The 20,679-nt window shown below is 44.4% G+C and overlaps 1 protein-coding gene across 3 annotated transcripts in view; it reads right to left on the bottom strand.

Moving 5' to 3' along the window:
- SDK1 (sidekick cell adhesion molecule 1) overlaps window positions 1–20,679 on the bottom strand; it is a 450,881-nt gene that overhangs the window by 201,108 nt on the left and 229,094 nt on the right. For all 3 annotated transcript variants that reach the window (XM_012731947.1, XM_012731948.1, XM_012731946.1), the window contains exons 5-7: window positions 9,623–9,734; window positions 8,750–8,940; window positions 1,887–1,970 (exon numbers count right to left, since the gene is read on the bottom strand). In XM_012731947.1, the coding sequence (XP_012587401.1) occupies window positions 1,887–1,970; window positions 8,750–8,940; window positions 9,623–9,734 (387 nt within the window). The remainder of the gene's footprint in view (window positions 1–1,886; window positions 1,971–8,749; window positions 8,941–9,622; window positions 9,735–20,679) is intronic.

The following is a 20,679-nucleotide window of genomic DNA, read 5'->3' as shown; positions in this document are numbered from 1 at the left end:
CCTTAATTATGTTTCCTGTCACTTTTCATTAAGTCAGGAAATTAAAAAAAAATTCATTTCAAGGTAAAAGCATAACCAATTCGTGTGAAATCTCATAATAGCAATTACATGATGTAGCTTTCATAAAGAATAACCACTTCACATGCTGCTATAGTTTCACTGTCAAAATTAAAAGAAAGCAGTAAATTATATGATGGCAATGCAATGTTGAAAGAGCTGTTCAATATATATTTATAAGTCTATACTTAACAAGCAGTTTACCCAGTAGAAATCATGCAAAAAGGAACATTCTCTTGTCAAAGGGAGAGTCGAAGATTGTCACTTATTGAAAAATAATTGTTAGGAGATAGGAAACCAGGGGTATTTCTATTTTGGGGCAGTTTAATGTCACAAACAGAAATCTTATCCCACACAGTATTGTAGACTCTTGTTTCTAAAATATAAACACTTTAAATATTTCATGCTACACTTTTATAGAATTGTTGGCCTTAAAAAGCTGGTGTTTATATAAGAGAGAGAACAATGCAACCACGGTAAGGGAAATATTTCCATTTAAAATTCATATTATGGTTCTCGCCCCCTTCCCCCTGCTCCCCTGCGGCTGCATTAGCAGAGTCAGCACAGGCAGGAACAGGCAGCTCTGTCAACAGAGGCCTGAGCGCCAGAACACCCTGGTGGAGCAGATGCTTGGGGCAGGGGAGATGGTACACACAGGACAGTGTGAAAAAGGGACTGTGGTCAGACACTGCCCTTTATAGTTGCCATTAACATGGTACAGGGAAACTCTACCACCTAGTTTCAGAAATGAAAAACGGCATGACATACTTATAAATAAGTGGTCTTTGTGCTAAGTCCATGGAACTGTCGGGACGAGCTAGGTGTCCTGTTCAAAGCACTGGCTGTGGCAGCTGATGATTTGGGTCTGGAATGTCTTCTCTCCATTATCATATACCTGTGTGTGTGTGTGTGTGTGTGCGTGTGTGTAGGGAGTATTACCTGCCCCGTAGTTAAGGGGCAGCTCCTGCCTTCCTGGATCTGGGCCAGGCCTTCACCAGCACCTTCCTGCTCTGTGCCTTGACCACCTTACTTTGCCTTGCTTTCTAAGGTTTTATTTTCCCCACATATGTGCAGTGAGATAATAACATCTCTCACGGAGCTATTTTGAAGATGTGCTAAATTGTTAGTAAACCTTACCCTCCACACTCTTAGAAGAAAATGCCCACCCTTGAGATGGACAGGTATTAACATAAAAGAAAAGCTCCTTTCATTTCTTGACAATCTCCAGAGCCCTCACATAGCTTTTGTTAATGAAATTGCCTTAAAAAGCCTGTCTCTGCTAGGGGGTTTGGTATAATTACTTGTGCTGCTGGGCATGAAATGGTGAAAGTGGACAGCTAGTAATCAAGGCCTGGGGCCCAGGGTTGGCATTATCTGAATAACAAAGGAAAAGTCCACCCAAAGCTGAAAAGGCAGAAAAACAGGAAGATTTCCTATTCCAAGATTTAAAACAATGTCCTAGGGGCTGACTTGGTCACCATTCCCAGCCATCCATGGAAGGGAGTGTGATGCCCCAGCACTGAGCCTGGGGGTGGGGTGGGCTGGGGCTGGCTCTCAGGGCAGTTGAAGGTGGTGAGCAGCTTTGCTGGGACAGAGAGGGGTCAAGACTTCCTTACTGCATGTGCTCTTGGGTAAATACGACTATCCTAGCCTTGAGGATGAAGACGGGAAAGCTCAGCAAGGTCAAATGCCTTTGTCAAGGTCACATACTCAGTGACTCTACCCCAAGGTTGTTTCTAACCATTCGCTCAGCAAAGATGCCCCTGCCCCAGAAAAACGCAGTCCCCACTCCTGCAGCTCACGGCTGCCTGTCTGCTCCCCGCACTCACCCATAGCTCTGCACACGATGTCCACGGTTTCCTCCACTTCGACCAAAATCCGATTCTCAGGTTCAGCGGTAAAATATGGTGGCTCTTTAAACAAGAAAACACATAATCGCCTCTAAGCAAAAGAAGTGTATTTCCAGAGGACCTTAATAGTCTGATACAGTTTGAGTTCCTTCTGAAAACTATTTTTAAAAACTTCATTAGTTACCCTCATACATACAGACTCAGAGAGCAGAGGCCAAAGGCAATTTATATTTGCAGGTTTCAGAAAGCAAATTACTACTCAGGGCGATGGCTACTTTTCAGTTTATGGGCTTGAATCATGGAATATCTTAATTCACATTTTAGAAGGACTATCCCAAGAGGTTCATAAAGGTTTATATTTACAGCACAGTATTTTATAGGCTAGTTTGCTTCAGTATCTAAACTAAACACCAACTCATGAAGCATGTCAAATAAAGTGCCACAGCAAGACACCCGGCCTGGACCAGGGAATCGGGCAGCCTATTAACATATTTAAAAAATCTTAGCAATTCTTCTTCTCTAAAATATAGATTTAATACTCCAATAGAATGCAAACTAATAGCTAAGAGAAAAAGGAGGAAGGCCCTCATCTATCTTTACCAACAAAGGAGATGCTTAACCGCTTGACTATCTCTAGATAGTTCACTCGTTAGTCAACACACAAAAAAATAGGGGTGTATTAAACAATTTCCTTGGAGAATAACGTGCAATATTTTTCTCAGTGTATTCAGCAGAAATTCAACAGTGGCACGGCCAGGTTCATCCAGTATTAAGGTGGTAGTGATTTTATTATCATGATAACAAAAGGCTGTTGTGTTCACTTTCTGTGTGATAATTAATTTCTGGGCACTGTCTTCGAGAATGGTTTATTTTCATTGTACTTGTGTTGAATGTGAATAATATGGCTTGGCATGCCTCCTATATTGACTGTGTCTAAAACAGGGCGGAGCCTAAAGGAAGAAAAATAGAGTAAGAACTTAGCATTTCAAAGAGATGATCAAGGAGAACAGACCTAAGGTTTCTCAATGGAGGCAGTTAGGTATCAATTCTGCAATTACCTGGACCACTCAAGCGGAAACAATCTGCTGAATTACCTTCTCTGGTTAAGGCCTCACCTTCAGTAGGTAAAGGCAGAAGACCTGACTTAGTTTTGCATGTATATAGACCAGGTCTGAAGAAATACTGCACAGATTTAGAGTCAATCTTTTCCAAGCTGGTTTTTATTGCACACTCATATTCACACTCCATCATGTCTCATTCATCAATAATAATGATAGCTGCAGTATTTATATTCTAACTATGCCGTAGCTGCACTGTGCACAGGTCATGCCCGGTATTCATCAGCCAGTGCTGGAATCAATACCTCCAGCTCTGACCAGCTCAGAGGACGGGAGGAGATGGGGTGGGGGGTGAGGGGGAGGGGCAAGTTAAATCATCAGCATTTGCCTGTGGCCAATTACAGTTTTCCATTCTTAAATTACATGTTCTATTTTGATTTAGTTGTAGCATCCCATGCAATTTGAAAAAAATAATGCATTCTTTGCTCTGCTTACTCCAAAGGTGTAAGGTGATGTCCTAGAAAACTACAGAACCATCAAGATTCTCACGCTGACACAGTCACCCTAACACGGTCACCTCCCTCATTCCCACCCTTTCCCCACCCTCGTGCGTGCTTGCCTGTGCCACGGTGCTCGGTGCAGTGTGGCCGGCTGTGCAGGTCTCCACCGAGCAGGTCCATGCCAAGGGCCCCTCACTGCTGCCCTGCTGGAACCACCTCCACCCCAGCGTCCCGTGCCCACCCTCTGTCAACCAATCATCTTCTCTCCATCTCCCCAACACTGCCGTTTCAAGAATGTTTTAGATATGAAATCACATAGTGTGTAATCTTTGGAACTGGCTTTTTTCACTCAGAATAATTTCCTTGAGATTCATCCAAAAGCAGTTACATTTTGACAGTGAAAATCCATACATACAAATGGTCAACATCTACAGGGCCAGACGGTTCTCCGAGTCCTGACTGCAGATGCTGCCAGGCACAACGGCCCAATGTCTGGGTGGTGGCTTCCTCATCTGGCTCCCCCTAAGTGCTAGGGAGGGGCCTCGTCTGGGGTTCCGACACTAGGATACTCTTCCCGCAGCAACCTGAGGCTGGCTGGAGCCTGGCTCTGTGGCGCTGCGCATCAGGGACCTTGAGGCCCAGCCAAGGCCACTCCTCAGAGCACTGCCAGCCTCCCAGGCCAGCTAGTTCCCACAGGGGCTTGGCACACTCACTTTACTCAATGCTCGGTGCCAAGTGCAGTCTCCAGGCTCTTCGGGCATGATCTGGAAGAGCAGCCTGCCAGTATTGCCAAGTACTCTCACTGGAGCCAATGCCAAGGGCCATTTTAGGAGCAGAAAGCTGCAAAGACTGGGAATGGCATGGGCAGAGCGTTTGTTCATTTACTGATGCTCTTGCCTTGTTCCTGAAAGTCCTCCAGGTGGCTGAGTGGGTGCAGCGGGGATGCTGAAGCCTGACAGGCCCACACAGCTCTTTCCTCATCAGAATATGTTACTATTTCTTCACAGCTGGCCTTTTATAGGACCCAAATGTAGCAGATGCTTGGAAGGGTTTTCTTTTGATCCCCAGCTACTTTTATACATAGTCAGGGTGAAGGAAAAAACTGCAGGGAAATATAAGGCATGTCAACCAGGACGGGACCATGGGGTGGACAGTGGGAACAGAGCTCCGTGACTCAGGGCTCCTGTGCAGACTCCTTCACTGTTTAATCCTCAAGGGCCATGTCTTAGCTAATCAGCAACAACTCTTTCTAAAAGGCTTCACTGCCAACATAGGCACGCACAAATTTTTACAAAATTTACCAAACTGTGGCCAGTAAAACCCTGGTTGAAGTAAACACTCTTGTCTCTTTGAAACATGATGAAGACATCAGCAAAATGGCCTCATTCCCTGTCTGAAGCTGGGTGTTAAGAGGAGGCTGGCCACGCTGGGGGCCCCCTGCCCAGGGCGCAGGCTGCACAAGCTCCAGTCCCCCACCTGAGAACTGGGTGTGAGGGCTAACACTCAGCAGCCCCAACAGGGCCTCTATCAGGTACTCCACGCTCCAAATGCCAGAGCAACAGGGCACAGGTTGCTGCCCAAAGGAGGAGGCATGGTTGAGGCCCAGGCATACCTAGGGTACCTCACACTCTCCTGCCCCTTACTGGGTACTTTGGCTTCTGACAAATGATTTTCTCAACTCTGTTTTGTTGGCAAAAAAGCATTGACATTCAGTCCTTGAGTCCCTTCCTTTGAACCCCACCCCCACAGCTTCCTTGATGTCAATGATCCTTACCTGTGTGATCCACCTACAGGTCAGTCCCCTATCTCATTAGAAGTGTCTCAGACAATGTAGCTTACATCAGTATTTTTAGCACTTACCATTAATTTCAGAGAAGACACTTAAAAATATCTACTGAAAGACAAGATGAAGGATAGCAGCAGAGACCTTGAAATCCTTAAGCTCCTTTAGGGGAGGACATGTGTCTGATACTTCCTTGCAAAGCCTCCACAATTCTCTAACCACACTAACACGTTAGCTTAGTAACCTGCACACACTATGCGCTAAGCAGTGACGGGTGCATGAACAGTGAAGACAGGAGACTCGCCAGAAGCCTGGAGGAGCAGATGGTGTCCAGACAGGCTCACCCTTGCCCCACTGCAAAATCCTACCCTATCTTGGGATTCCAGGACTGGTCCAACAATCCCACATTTAGCAGTGACCCAAATCATTTGCTGTTTGCCTCAAATGAATTTCCCCTTTTCTCTTAGAAACAGTTCCGTAGTAGCTTTATTTTCTGAGTTCTATGCAGCAATACACAGCCATGCAGATAAGCTCCAGAGCTGTGATAGCAGATCAATAATGAACATAATTACCATAGGTCATATGTGACTATAATACCAGTCATATGTAAAAGCCGCCGACCTCTTCAGTGTATCGCAAAGCAGCACAAAGGGATTAAAAGGCAGGCTGTCTTTAGTGGGCTGACCTGGCTGCGAGATTCTCCTGTGTCTGGAGCTGGTGGAAGCTCACCATGTGTCTGGATAACACGTGTCCCTGCACAAGCTGGGAGGCCAGGGCCTCACCCCGAGCAGCAGCCACGTGTAACTGTAGCTGCCTGTGAGGGCTTGTCTTCAAGCAGAAATCCTCCGCGCCTGGGGTGGCTGCCTCCTCACTGCATGTTGTACACTCAGTAAACAAGTGTTTTGTAGTAAGCAGAGGAGGTAAGGCAGGAGAAAAGGGGCATGAGAGAAGGAAGAAAGGCAGAAAGAAGGGGGGAGGGAGGGGGGAGGGAGGTGGGACTCTGCTGGGGTGTAGACATTCATGAGTTGCTCCCTCTCAGCTGAGAACCTCAGTGCAGCTACAGGAGAACGTGGTATCAGCCAAGAGATGTTACAAGAACTTTGGTATGTCAACAAGAAGACACTGGGATTTCTAAATGATGTAGGTGTAACGATGGAGAGAGGCTGGCACATACAGAGCTGGCTCTCTGCACAGCTGTGTGGGGACAGAAGGCCGCACGCGTGCACAGGCAGGACCCAGCGTCAGGTCGGCAGCACTGCTGGGTTTGTGCAGAAGAGTGGCTGTGTCGGGGTGGGCAGACAGAATATGTTCCCACTGCGTTTCACTGGACTGGCGGCGCACTCTGCTCCACACAGTGGGCACGCGGCCCCACACTAGGGCGCCCGGATCCCAGTGGTCAGAGGTCAACAGGAAGGAAGGCTGCACACTGACTGTGGGAACAGACAGGAGGAAGGCACAAGCGGGGCCACACGCGCGGCGTGTGGGGGAAGCAAGGAGATTATTGTGGGGGCAGGGGAGGGAGGCACAGATTAGGAGGAGAAATAGCAGCAGCCCTAGGGGAGGTTGGGACGGCCCAGCCCAGGCTGCCTCTCCTGGGCCGGCTGTCAGCGGTGGTGGTGCGGTCTGACCCCTGCGTTCCGGCTCACACCTCGGAAAGTGAGCAATACCGCAGGGAGGCTGACAGGCCGAGCAAAGAGTGCAGCTACTCTGTCTTGTCTCATCAGACTGAAATAAAAGTAACTGGGAGCCAGGATGCTCCTGCTCTTTCGTCTGCAAGGTTCACAGAGAGCTCTGCGCAGCCCCCGTGAGGGCGCTGCGAAGTCGGTAGCCGTCCTGAAGACCCTCCTTCCATGAGTGCTGGGTGGGGGTGTAATCTCCCGCATCACGCTGAATTGACAGAGCCTTTTCAGGGCTTTTCCAAGATGACTCAACCACAAAATCCTAGACCTGTCACAGCAAATTCTTACGGAGGGGAGGAGGGGGATTTAAATCAACGTCATAAAGAAACAACATAGGTTCGCTACCTTCAAAAATCAGTGCATGCTGGGATGGTAGAGGCGTATAAACACGATCTGCTTTAGGATTTAGATGTAAATGCAATACCAAACTTCATGTGATAGATTTAAATATTTTGAAAGGAATTATGATGGAAACAAACATCCCAGTTTACAGGGAGATAAATTTCTTCTCTGGTTTAAATTACCTTAAGCTGTTTTAACACAGTATAGTCCTGTCTGCTAGAGATTTACACATCACAAATTTTAATTTTGGCTCAATCTATAATGTACTGTGCTCATAGCTATAGATCAACCCTAATGAAAAAGTCCGCATGGGAATGGGGATGTGTTATTTCGTCGATAGCTAACACAGAGATGGTAAAAGTAGCATGAGAACCAGCTGAGACCCCTGGTGTAGAAGCAACAGTGACTCTGCACTGGCTTTCTGTGAGTTTTAACAATTCTTACAACTCTCAGAGGGACTGGCAGGTTTGCCTGCTATGTATTTGGTGGCCATTTTCAGGCCACAAAGCCATCTCCTGATGATTCAAAGAAATGTGACATCGTCAAGGCCTTTCATGCAGTATTTCTTGATATCTTTGATAATTTCATAGGAAGATAAAAACTCTTAAGTTTTCTTAGTTTGCAAGTGGTAAACTCTAAAACACGTCATTTGAAGAGTTATTGCTCTCCAAAGAGCTTTCTGCTTATTTGACTTTTTCCTGTTTTAATTCCTCTTCTGCTGGGAGAGAAGAAGGGAGGCAGGGTTCCTCCTTCCTGAGGCCCAGCTCTAAGACACCCTCTTATCTGCAGTGGTCTGTGTCCTGTCAGATGGGCCACTACACAGTAATCACAACCACTTAAGAAGAAAAGTGTCACAGGAGCTGAAGAAACCTTGATTCTGGAGCAACGGTACTTGCCTTACAGCTTAACATAATCTGATCATAACCTGAAAAACAGGTTATGTCCCTCAGCCACTCACTGCACAGTGCACACTTCCTACACACTGATATTTTCTGGCATTTAGTGCAACTCAGATGTGCTTAGTTTTATCTCCTACTTCAGGATGACACTAGGTTCATGCTCTAGGAAGCATCTCTGTTGGCATTTTTTAATGTAACAAAAGGTAACACCCAATATTTTCTCTATTCTGGGTTAAAAAATAGCAATTAATCTCTGAACACTGGTCATTAACATCAAATCAGAAAGTTGTAAAGCTTAGCGGCACCTGGGCAACCCAGGAAGGCGATTTATACATACACCAAGGTTTTCACCTATTTCCCAAGGGTTCTGATTGGAAGCAATCAGAAGACCATTTCTTGGAAGTATTCACCACTTTTTGGGTTGAATGAATCTGTATTTTTGGAAAAGGAGGCTAGATTGCCCTGGGAAAGTGAATTCAACTACACTGCCATTTGCTGAGCTGAAAACAGAATTAGTGAGACACAGGTGCTTCCAGGGGCGTGTCAGCATGGGGCTCTGGCTGAGGCAGTGAGAGCCATACCTATGACAGAAAGGAAGGCTTTTGCCCTAGCAGGCTCAAAAGTGCTTCCTCTTAGTGTCGCTTCGCAAACATACAACCCGGTGTCCGAAGATGTGGGATTGTTGATGGTGAGGTGTCTCCCAAAGCTGTGCAGCCCACTGGTGAGCCTCACTCCATTTCTTTTCCAGCTCACGCTCAGTTCTTCAACAGGCCTGTGAGAACAAAGGGTGTAGAGACAAAAACTGAATCATCGAGATGGCCATAATCATCATTTTAGGCATTCTGTACAAGCTTGACAAAGCTAATTCTACCAGGAACCATGGCAGGTTGAACAATGGACATTTAAAAATCAATCCAGATATAACTCTACTCCCTCACGGCATGCATCAATGATACATTCTCCTCAAGGGCTATTGAGCAGGGATAGCTAATTGCAGCAGCAATGGACCATAAGTGCTAATGATTCCATTTGCTCAGAAAAAGAATGTTTAAAATAAATACTACTGGGGGACACAGCTACATGGGAGGCGTGATCATGGAACTTAATTCTGGAGCAACCACTAACTAGGCCGGGAACACCTAGGACGAGAGAGGAGTTAACTATTTCCTCTGCACTAAGAGTCTCACCTCCTCTCTCCTCAGTTCAGAGGAGAACCCCAGATACCGCTCAAAGTTATCACTTTTCCTTCTCCTCCTCCTATTGAAATTTTATATTCAACATACATATAATGTAGTTACTTATTTTCTCATATGTGGTGCTTGTGGCTCAGCTGGACCAATAAGATACCATTTCCCAATGAGTAAAACCACACAGGATGTGTCTCTCCACATAGGGTAACTTCATGATGCTGCAGTTGTTGGTTAGTATTACCAAGTGGACGACCATCTGCGTACCTGGCATTGGCTATGCATTCCAAGGTAACCTCGCTGGATCCAGCTACCACACTGCTGTTTCCTGGGGGAATCACAATGATGGGGGCCATGGTGTCAGGTGTGCCAACATCTCCTGTGACAGAAAAAACGACAGTCCGTGAAACTCTCCTCAATGTAGAAGATGTGATCAGGACGTGACAAGCAAAACCTCTCGCCAAGCCACCTGACAGGGCTCCCAGACTCTCAGTTCCCTACCCCATCTTTGGGTGTGGTCATTATCACTGGTTTTTATAAGATCGTGGACTGGAGTTGAAGCATAGCTGCTTTCCTCAGTGAATCTGTGGCCTGTAAGGGTTGTTTGTTAGCTTCTAGAAGGCCTAGGATGCACTCAGTTTATTATGCAGAGAAGGGGCTTTCAACATTGAACATTCTCAATGCTTGCCAGGCTTATTTATTTATTTATTTTTATCACTTTAAGATTTTGTTTATTGACTTACCTAGTCAACCCACTGTTTTCAAATCTGTTCAATTCCACAAATATTTTATGATTCAGAACTCTGTGAGGCCCATTCATATTAGAAAGTGGCCAGTTTTCCTATTAGTGCCCAATGAGATGCCCAGAATACATTCAATGAACAAATTGTTCTGCTCAAACAGCACACTTTTGATCATTTTTCCTTTTCTGAAAAATAAATGTCCTAAATCCATCTCTTTTTGTGAGTATCAAACCATAAATAATTTCACTCACATTCCTGCTAACAAGGGAGAAAAAAAATAGGACACCTTTTTGCTAAAATCCATGTAATAACAAATTGAACCACCCACAGTACACTTTACTACTGTTTATTTAGAGAAAATGGAGACTGAGCTAACATTTCTAGAGCAGGAATTTCAATAAAGGATGGAGGTGGAAGAGACCAGAAATAAAAATAAATTTCAATTACTACAAATGCACAATGTTTCATCTAGTACTTCATGGGGACGCGGCCCGCCATTATTATGAGCAGCTGAAGAGAACTCTGGCAAATGGAAGGTTCTAGCCTGTGGGGCTGGAAGGGGGTGAGGGCCATGGAGAGAACAACAGGAAAAAAGAGGACTGGGCTCATCAACACTAATGTATCTCAGCTCTGTTTTCTGGTTCCAGTATGTGATTTCTGAATGAAAGGCTCACATGAATAAAGAAAAAAAGCTTGATTAAAACAAATGTAATGCTGTAAAGCTATACTGATCCACAGATGTGAAACAGATTAACAAGTGTCCTGAGGTCTCCTGGAAACTGCAGGGAGAACTTCATCTTCCCAAACTCTATTCTAAAACCAGCCCAGAAGGCATGTGATTGAAAGAGCTACAGAAAAGTCTCAAGGAAATACTTGAGAGAGGGAAAGATCTAGTTCATTTACTAGTTGAGTAACTAAGCACAACCCAAGTTTTTATTAGGAGACGGCATTGTGTAAAAAAGAAAGGTTAAGAACTATTGCATTTAATGGAAAGTGCACTTACCGCATATCAAATTTCTTTAACAGAAGAAAAGACTCAAAGTTCATCTGAACTGGTAAGTTATGCATAAAGTACTGCAGATAAAGTAGGATAAATGGAAACACCCCTGTTACTGCAACAAAACACTGTCTTACATGGGAGAACAAGCAAAATGGTAAACAGCAAGTTGCATGACTCAGGAGTGGAAGTCGTAGGCAGGACAGGGATGAAAATCAACCAGCCATCCTGCAAATGCACACCCTCTGTGAGAAGCTCACCCACCAGGGCTTCTTCTAAGTCTGTAAAATTGTGGAGGTTTTGGGGGTGGTCATCAGATTTCTGAGGAGATGCGCGAGTACGGACACATTTATGATGGGGCAAAGGACGAAAGTGGAATGCCAACCAGATTAACAACCTGCCCATCATCTGTGAAAGTTGCTGATGAGGAGAAATGACCTGAGAAGCTAATATTTGCAAATAGTTATGTGAAGTGAAGGAGAGCAGCAGTGAATGCTAAGAGGTCATGGAACATGGTGCTAATTTGGCATTAATCACTGCTCCGCCCCAGTGGCAGAAGAGGAAACCCGTGCTCAGCACTTGTCATTGCTCAGTGAGGACCGTTCCCTGGCTGGTCAGCCTCCACTGTGTACTGACCCAAAGGCGTTCAAGGGACAGATTAGCACCGAGCCCGAGCGTCTCCCCCTCAGGGACAAGGGGGCACTGTGTGCACCACTGACTGGATTTGGGCACGCCACTAGAAAGATGAGCAGGCCTTCAGTTGATTCTTCTGGAACAGTAACTTGTGTTTACACCATGGTATTTCCAAGTCCCCGCACCCTACGGAGCCAACGGGACTAGCCCAGAAACTTACTGACGTTGGGTCTGATAAGTTACAGTCTGTTCTCAACCTGTTCTTCTGATGCCAGAGAAGTGTCAGCTTCCCCTGACACTGTTGGAGACATTGGTGCAAGAGATGCAGATTAAAGTGTAGCTTCTCCTCTAAAGTATTTGTAATGCCCACCTAAGGTTGCTACTAAGTTGAGCTTGACTTATGGAAACAACAAGAGCAAGATCGAAGCAAGGTTTTCTGAATGCAAAGCCTTTCTATTTTCTGTCAGTAGATTTGCATATAGGACTAGGATCCAGATCTCCTACCAGCAAGGGTAGTGCTTCTTACGGGACACAGTAGGGGCACATGTTCTTCCTTAAAAACATTACTGTAGTGTTTTGATCAAATTCTTAAGGACATACTAATTAAAAGAAGTGCAATAATCCCTCTCACTAATGAGAACATTGGCTTGTCAACTGTCAACTTCCCTTTAGGTGGGAAGTTCCCTTAGGTGGGAAACTCATCATAAGTTTGAAAAGACTCTAGATACCGGAGAGCAGAGGTCTTTTCTTGGGATCATTCATTCCTACTTGAGAGGAATGTGACCTAGATGTGTGTCTGCCCACCCATCTATCTATTTAGTTTAGCTATTGAGTATGTTGCATACATCAGCAGGGATAGGAAATAGACTGTTCCAGAAACTGTTTATACCCTCCCCCCCCCCCACACACACACCGCCTTCTAAGATCTGCATCCTAACTAAGCCCCTGTGGCCAAGTTCCAGGCTAAGGCTGTCTTCCTGGGTAGCCAGAATTCTTCATCTGCAAGCTGTGGCCCAGACAGATATCCAGGCTCACAGGTGCTGGTGGCTCACTTCCTTGTCACTGTGGACCCACGGCTCTTGTTCCTGTACTGCTTCTTAGCAGGTTTGGATTCCTTTGCTAATGAGAGGAGGTAATGGAAGGCTTTGCCTGACATTTTTAACCTGCTGTGCTGACTTTTCTAACAAATTCTTTACATTCAAATTTTAGAAGATGCGAAGGAGAATATTCAGGCAGACATTTTTCAAGGAACAAAATCTGTTTATTTCTACCATTCCCATAGTATCTGAGATCTAATGTGCACTCAAAAATACTCAATGATTGATTAATTTCCCATAAATATTTTTCAACAGTGACATAACTTCCTTATCACTAATATCACCTCTCCTGATTTTATACAAAATGGGGACATTTTTAAATTCATATATGCCAATGTATTAAGAATTATTTTCAAGAAAGATAAAAATAAAATGGAAAGTAGAGTTTACCAAACACCACTATTGCTGACAAACATTTTAAATATAATAACAGGCCAGTAAGATGGTGATATTTTCTTCCTCTTATAGATGAGGAAAGTGAGGCCCAAAGTCATATGATAGGACAATTTTAGTATGATAGTTTAAATTTAGTAACGTTTCTACCCACAGTTCATAATCTTTCTTTTACACAATGCTATTTCCAAATAAAAACTTGGATTGTGCTTACTCAAATATTAAATGAACTAGAACTTTCCTTCTCTCAAGTATTTCCTTGAGACTTTACTGTAGCTCTTTCAATCACATGCCTTCTGGGCTGGTTTTAGGTGGTTGGAAAGGAAGACATGATTTTCTGCAGAGGTCAGGGACACACACAAGTAACTTGAGAAGTAGAAAGGCACATGCTTTAAATGGGGGATCTTTGTTGTGCTAGGGATAAACTATAGCATTTGGAAAGGGGATCTAAGTCCTGGTCAACTTCCCGACATAAACCCCTTCATCACTGGAGTGGCTGAGGAGGGAGGCAGTCTAGGTTGCATTTAATGGAAAGTGCACTTAACGCATATCACATTCTTTTAACAGAAGAAAAGACTCAACATTCACCTGAACTGCTAAGTTGTGAATAAAGTACTCCAGATAAAGCAGGACAAATGGAAACACCCTTGTTATTGCAACCAAATACTGCCTTAAGTGGGAGAACAAGCAAAATGGTAAACAGCAAATTGCACGACTCTGTGTGGGGAACACAGGAGTGGTGGGAGGTCGTGGGCAGGACACGAACTTCAGTCAACCAGCCATGCTGAAAATGCACAGTGCTGCCCCTGAGGGCATGCTTGACCTGGCATCCTTTCTTTTCAACTGTTTCAACCTGGATCTGGGCGTTCAGGTGCTGGCCAGGTCCCTGGAAGCACACTTGAGGTGATCCTTACACTTCAGTCCCCTCCGTGGTCCCTGGTCCTTTTTGTTTCTTCTCCCAATGATTTCCGATAAAGATTCTACATGTCCAACAGTGAGAGCACAATCGTGAAGAACAGAGTTTATAATCCAACGAATATGGAAATACCATGGCTCCTCCTTGTTTGGGAGCAAGTGACTTAACATCTTTGAGCCTTACTGTCCTTATTTGTGAAACAACCACCATTTCACAGGGCCAATCAAAACAAGAGCATAAAATGCCTTATGGTACATTAAGATTGCATGTCTATGTCTGAATATATAATACATGTTAAAAGTGCACATGTGATACATGCCAGCAGTGTGATTGTTCATACATGATGCCTGGTACATAGAAAATGCACGTGAACTTGGTTGTTATGAAGATTTTTGTGAGGAAGGGAACAAAGTCCTCCTGCCCTGCCTTAGAGTTTCATACAATTCTCTGCCAGGGGTGTCCTTCTCACAGACCCCTGAAGGTGTGTGAGGCCAGTGTGGTTGCTCTTTCACCCGGTGAGTGAAGGTCAAGAATGCTGACCCGGCGGCCAATCCAGGGCTCCCCTCAGAGTTCAGCAGTTGAGCGGTGTGTGCCTATACATGGCGCTCTGAGTATATCCCCCAAACCTTCTCATCAAAAAGGTCCCAAAGGTCTCAACATCTCAAGATTAATAGCCCTCTTTCTTTGCCTAAAGAGCCTATATCCTAAACAAGTGGAATTTTCCTGAACGTCTAAGAAAGCAGATCCTGCATTTGTGAGTTGCTCTTGGAATCATAGTCTTGAGTCCTGACTGACATCTGCGTGGTCCTGGAGAACACACCTCAGGGCATCTTGGCAGTAGCTGGCTCAGACAGGGGAGAGCTAGTGAACTTCCTTATTTATGCAACATCAGGTTTTCCCCTGTGTCATTCCAGACATAACAAGGTCAAATGCTGTCCTCAATCAGGAGATACTGAGTCATATTTTCCCTAAGACATGAAACTCATGCACGACTTTCATGATGACATGTGCAGAGTGAGCAAACTATGCCCTTGTCGTGCAAAGGCAGATGTGGTCAACAAGGTCACTTTGTTATGGGAAAGGATGTAGTATGAAAAGTGCCACAAATTCTGAGATTTAAAAGACTCTCTAGCTCTTTAATTCCGAATGTGTCTTTGTTTCTGTAAAAACAGAATCTGATCAAAAAGCCAGCAGGTAATGGAGTCTACAGGACTATTTGAAACCTTAAAATCTTCTTGCTTCAAAAATAATGGATCTAAAATTTGTAGGAAGAAAAAAGAAAATAAGTTCGAAGATAAGCAGGGAGTAAAGGCTTATGAATCTCTTAATCTTAGTGTTGAGCAATACATTACTTGGCTCTCCCCACATCTTTTCCCAACATCCATCTGTTGACCAGATGACACAACAGTAACAACAATCATTTAAAATTTAGAAAACTTGCTGTTTCGACAGAGAAGTTATCTCTCCCAAGCTAGCACAGCAGACACCTTGCCCCTTCGCTGTTTGACTCTCACCTCACCTTAGTGTAGGGATTTGTGGGTAAATCTGTCTACCCCTGAGAAGGAGGAGGGATGGATGTGCTATTCATCTTCGTACACAAAGTGAAGTGCCTGGGCTACAAGAACCTGCTGGAAGTACCTGTGGAAGGAAGCACTAAGTGATGCCTCATGGTTTCTGAGTGTTACCAGGTCACCCCACAACAGGAGCTAACAATAACAAGGGCTCTTCCTCAGTGCACTGTGCTGGGTGCTGGCCTAGTGCTGGGATACAAAGTTTAATTGCAGGACGTCATTGTCTTCAAGGTGGCTTGGGTTTACTAGAGGAAAGTGGTTGTGCTAACAAAGTGAGCATAAACAGGTTGTGGGTGTAGGGCAGGTGGAGGGAGAGTCATGGCAGGACATGGTAGGTTTGCACAGTAGTGAAATTAAGTGGAAAAGCCTTGCCAGATCTCTGGGGAATTCATCAAGTAGACAATGGAAGGACAGGCATTTCAACAATAGGCAAAAACAAAAACAAAGAAGTACTGATTTGGCTCATTTGGAAAATTTCAGGAAGTCCTTGATGGTTGAGGGGAACTGAGGTCAGGGTGGCCACAGATGAGGCTGTAGAGACAGATGGGGTCATCTATGGAGTGTGGACTCTGTCCAGTTAGGGGTGGAGAGTCAATGAAGGTTGTGAAGGAGCAAAGCTGTGATCAAATATGAGAGATAGTGGCCAGAGGAGGGTGAGCAGGACAGAGGAGTCTGAGGTTGGGGTTAGAAATTCTCTGGGTTTCTGGCTTGAGCGGTTTGGTGGATGATAGAGCAACTCGTCAAGAGAGAAGACTTAGAAGAGTAGAACTGGGTGCAGTAATGCTGGTGAGTTAGGAGGGGAGGGGAGAAGGGAAACAGTTCTGGAGAAAAGATGCATGTTTTACCAGAAGGGACTGTGGGGTCTGTGGTGGGCAGATTTGGGAGCACTGCCTAGCCAGTGGTGTGTGTGTGGTGACTGATATCCGAGAAGCCAATGAGACCACTTATTGAGCACGAAGTATGGGAACAGCACTGACACCTGAAGGGCAGGCAAGGGAAGTCCACAGAGAGCGCTGACATAGGCAGTCAGACAACGAAGGTGAGACAGAGGGCATGATGTTGAGGAAAGAGAAGCTTCCTTTTATCCAAATGGACAGAATTCCCATATACAGAATCAAGGCTACTAATATTCATTTTCTGAAGACGAATCTTTGAGTTTATCCTGCAGGCCACTTGCTATGAAATGCAGAGTTACATATACATAAACCCCTCACCTTTACTACGTGCCTCACTGTATTCAAAATACCTTAGAATGCTATAGAGTGTGAGTCAACTTTGTTCAGCGCTATTGCTTAGTTTTTGCAAACTGGCTGGCCCTAGCCAGCCTCAACTAGTACTCTGATGATATAAAGCACAATGTAACTGATCAAATTTTGGCTATTCTTGACCTCCCATGCACAGCAGGGTGCATTGGTGTTATTTTGGGGGATAGATAAAAAAACAAGTTCAAGATAGTTTACTTAAGAATACCAAGTAACTTTTCCATTTACTAATTGTTTTGCAATAGCTTGGAGTCTGTCATGTTCCCCTGCATTATTAAAACTACCTGGCAAAAGGATTAAGTGCTTTCCTGCCTGCAAAAGTATCTCAACAGGTGCATCTGATCTCTCGCCATTATGGGGAACAGTAGTCTTGACAGCTCAAACTCTGAAAGACTGTACTCCCCACGACACATTCTTTAAGAAACTAAGAGCTACCCTCAAATCCATCTATCTATGAGAACCCACAGACAGCTCAAACTCTGAAAGACTGTACTCCCCACGACACATTCTTTAAGAAACTAAGAGCTACCCTCAAATCCATCTATCTATGAGAACCCACAGAAGTGACTATACAGATTCCCCTATAATCTTTTCGGTTAAAATGTGCTGTCGTGAAAGAAATGGAGGCAGTGGGCAGACCTTCGTCCTTCCCCAGAGCTCCAAAAAGGGAGTATCTCCTGGCAGATGCATTTTATTGTGGAAAGTGAAATAAACAGCACAGTTTTTCTCCTGAGAGGAAAAATCTTGTTCGCTAAATAGAAAATTCCTCACACCTTTTTCACATTTTAATTTCTACTAGCCTATACCATAAACAGAGACAGTGGGTTATAAATGCCGGGGTTCATAATTTGTTGTATGTAGAAGTGTCAAAGGATGCATTCTTTGCTGTTCTTTATTTTTTCTTTCTTTCTTTATTTTTTTAAGATTTATTTATTCATACAGACCTGGGGTATAGGCCAGAGATGCGGAGGGTGAGAGGATTCACCAGTGACCGAGTGGAGAGCAGAACAGGCAGATTGACGAAGTACACTGCTGAGGGGAGCAGCAGGCGAGTCAGGAGAGGTCTGCAACACCATGTGGTCTCCTGCGGGGCAGGCAGGGATCGAACTCATGCGGAAGTGGCTTTAGTTTCTTGGTGCTGTGCTTTAACCTGCTGCGCCACCAGGGAGGGCCCTTTGCTGTTCTTTAAAAACACCACACCCTCGAGCATTCATTAGCAGGCCCCCAATCATGATTCTTGAGGTGTCCTGGCAGTTGGGCATGGGGAAGGGGCCAAAGGGAAGCCCGTGAGGCAGGCCAGGGAGTGTGGACAAACCCATGACAGTAGCTTGGCTGCTCCCTGGAGAGGCGTGAGCACCAGTCTCTCAATTCTTCTTGTTTACTGTCCAATATTAGGAAGGAAAGAAAAATGGGAAAAAATGCAGTGGTATATCCCACTTACAATTTTATCTTTACATGTACTTCCGTTTTTATCTCAATACACTTCTGGACTTTCCAATTGACAAGAGACGATAAATAAAATAATATGACAGTTTGACAAATAATCCGGCAGTTTCTTTTCTTCTCATTTATAACATATTTGAAAACCTGCACATTTGGAAATGAATGGAGTGTAACAAAGAATGTATTTTCATCAGCTTTTTACTGGGCAGAGAAAAATGAAGGTACAGCACAGGCAATTCTACCGTGGGCTTATTTATTTATTTAGTTGGTGATGAGTACAAATTTGCCAGCCATAAAACATGAGTGTGGATTTAGGAACTGCATGACTGGACATGGGTGATTTAAATACCTGATTCAAAAAGACAGCAGCTGATAACCTGTTTTTTTATTTAAACATATAAATGTATGATAGAATATTGTTTAATAGTAGACCAGTAACCAATAAAAAATGGGTACTAAATAGATGGGCAGATGAAGAAGGGGTTGGAGTTTTGTTTTTTTGTTTTTTTTATATGAAATTAGGTCAGTTTTCTGAATGGCATTGTGAAACGATTGAGAATATAACAATAACAGCTCACTTTTAGCTTCAAGAAGAAATACTCTTGATGGCCCCTCCCTGGTGGTGCAGCGGGTTAAAGCACAGCACTGAGAAGCTAAAGCCACTTCCGCATGAGTTCGATCCCTGCCTGCCCTGGAGGTGACCACATGGTGCGGCAGACCTCTCCTGACCCGCCTGCTGCTCCCCTCAGCAGTGTGCTTCTCCATCAACCTGTTCTGCTCCCCGCTCTGTCTCTGGGGAATCCTACCACCCTCCACATCTCTGGCCTGTACCCCAGTTCTGTATGAATAAATAAATCTTTAAAAAAAAAAAAAGAAATGCTCTTGAATAATTTTGCTGAACATTTGGGTGTGGAGCTCAAGCCCACCAGGCAATTCGTGCCCATCTGAGGCTATTAGCAAGGACAGTGAGGCCCCTTGGCAGAGACTCTGAAGACCTGGTTCTTTTCAAAGTTCAAATGAGAGACAAAAAATACTTCCTAGATCTCTAGGAAGTACACTTAGTAAACCAGAAGGGAGCTACCAAAACCACATCTGCTTTATTATTATTTTTAAATGACCATAAAGCCATCATTCTGAGGACACAGACTACATGACCACTCATTTCTTCTTTAAGGGTTCATGACAAGGTCACCCCCCTTTCTGCTCTTCTTGCTCATGCCTCTTACCTCAATCTTACCTATCACTTTACTTTTGTTTTATGTATTCTCTCCCCATAAGAATTCAAGACCAGGAAAACACACATTTCCACCTATTCTACTTTGGCCAGACTTCCAGGGGTTAGAACAGTGCCTAACACATTGTAGGTGTTCAATCCAGTACCCGTTGGGTACTGGGTCTATAGGAGAACTCCTGAGGTTAAATGTAACAGAACTGAGCAGTTAACATTTTCCAATCATGAGAGACTCCAGTAAGCTTTCCTGTTCTCAACTCCAGGTCACTCCATAGGCAACTTCTTAGATGTGCCAGTAAAGACCAAGCCCCAGGGGATGACGGCCAAACAGCCTGACCCCATCACAGTACCTCCCTCCCAACTTGGCTTCCCTATGCTTCAATCACACCCAGCCACAAGGCACTCTGATATATCTTGGCTGCCCTCCTCTGCCCAGAGGTGCCACTGTAGCAGGTCTCTCTACTTTCACCTCTCCTCACCCACACTGCTGCCTCCTGAAATCCCAGCTGCCCAACAAATCACCTTCTCTATGAAGTCTTCCCAGACCCTCAGTTAAAATGACCCCCTTTCTTTGTACTTGCAGTAAAGTTAAAAAAAAAATTGTGGTTGAATACATAAACATGAAACTTACCATTTTAACCACTTTGAGTATATCATTCCATGGCTTAAATCCCCTTTATTGTGCAACAATCACCAACACCCATCCACTTTTCATTTTCATTTTGCCCAGTAGATTCACATTGCATGAATCTACTTTTATATTTTCCAAATGGATATCAACATCTGTTCCTAAGATAGTAACATCACTTCCCTAGTTGGTGTTTTATGTACAAGTTTAGCAGAGCAGTATAGTTCTGCTCCTGGGATATGGTTGTGACTATGTGCCCGCCCACACCCTGCTGATCAGGTGTTCTCTACATAGCATGTGACTTAGAGCAGGATTTGCAACTATAAAGGGGACTTTAATAGATAAAACAAAGAACAAAGGAATTCAATCCTGACTCTCAGGAGAAAGCAGAAAATTATCTTAATAAATGC

The sequence above is a fragment of the Condylura cristata genome, unplaced genomic scaffold (assembly GCF_000260355.1).
Source record: "Condylura cristata isolate star-nosed mole 26May11 unplaced genomic scaffold, ConCri1.0 scaffold00032, whole genome shotgun sequence".
NCBI lineage: Eukaryota > Metazoa > Chordata > Mammalia > Eulipotyphla > Talpidae > Condylura > Condylura cristata.
This window is presented reverse-complemented; position numbering and strand designations above follow the sequence as displayed.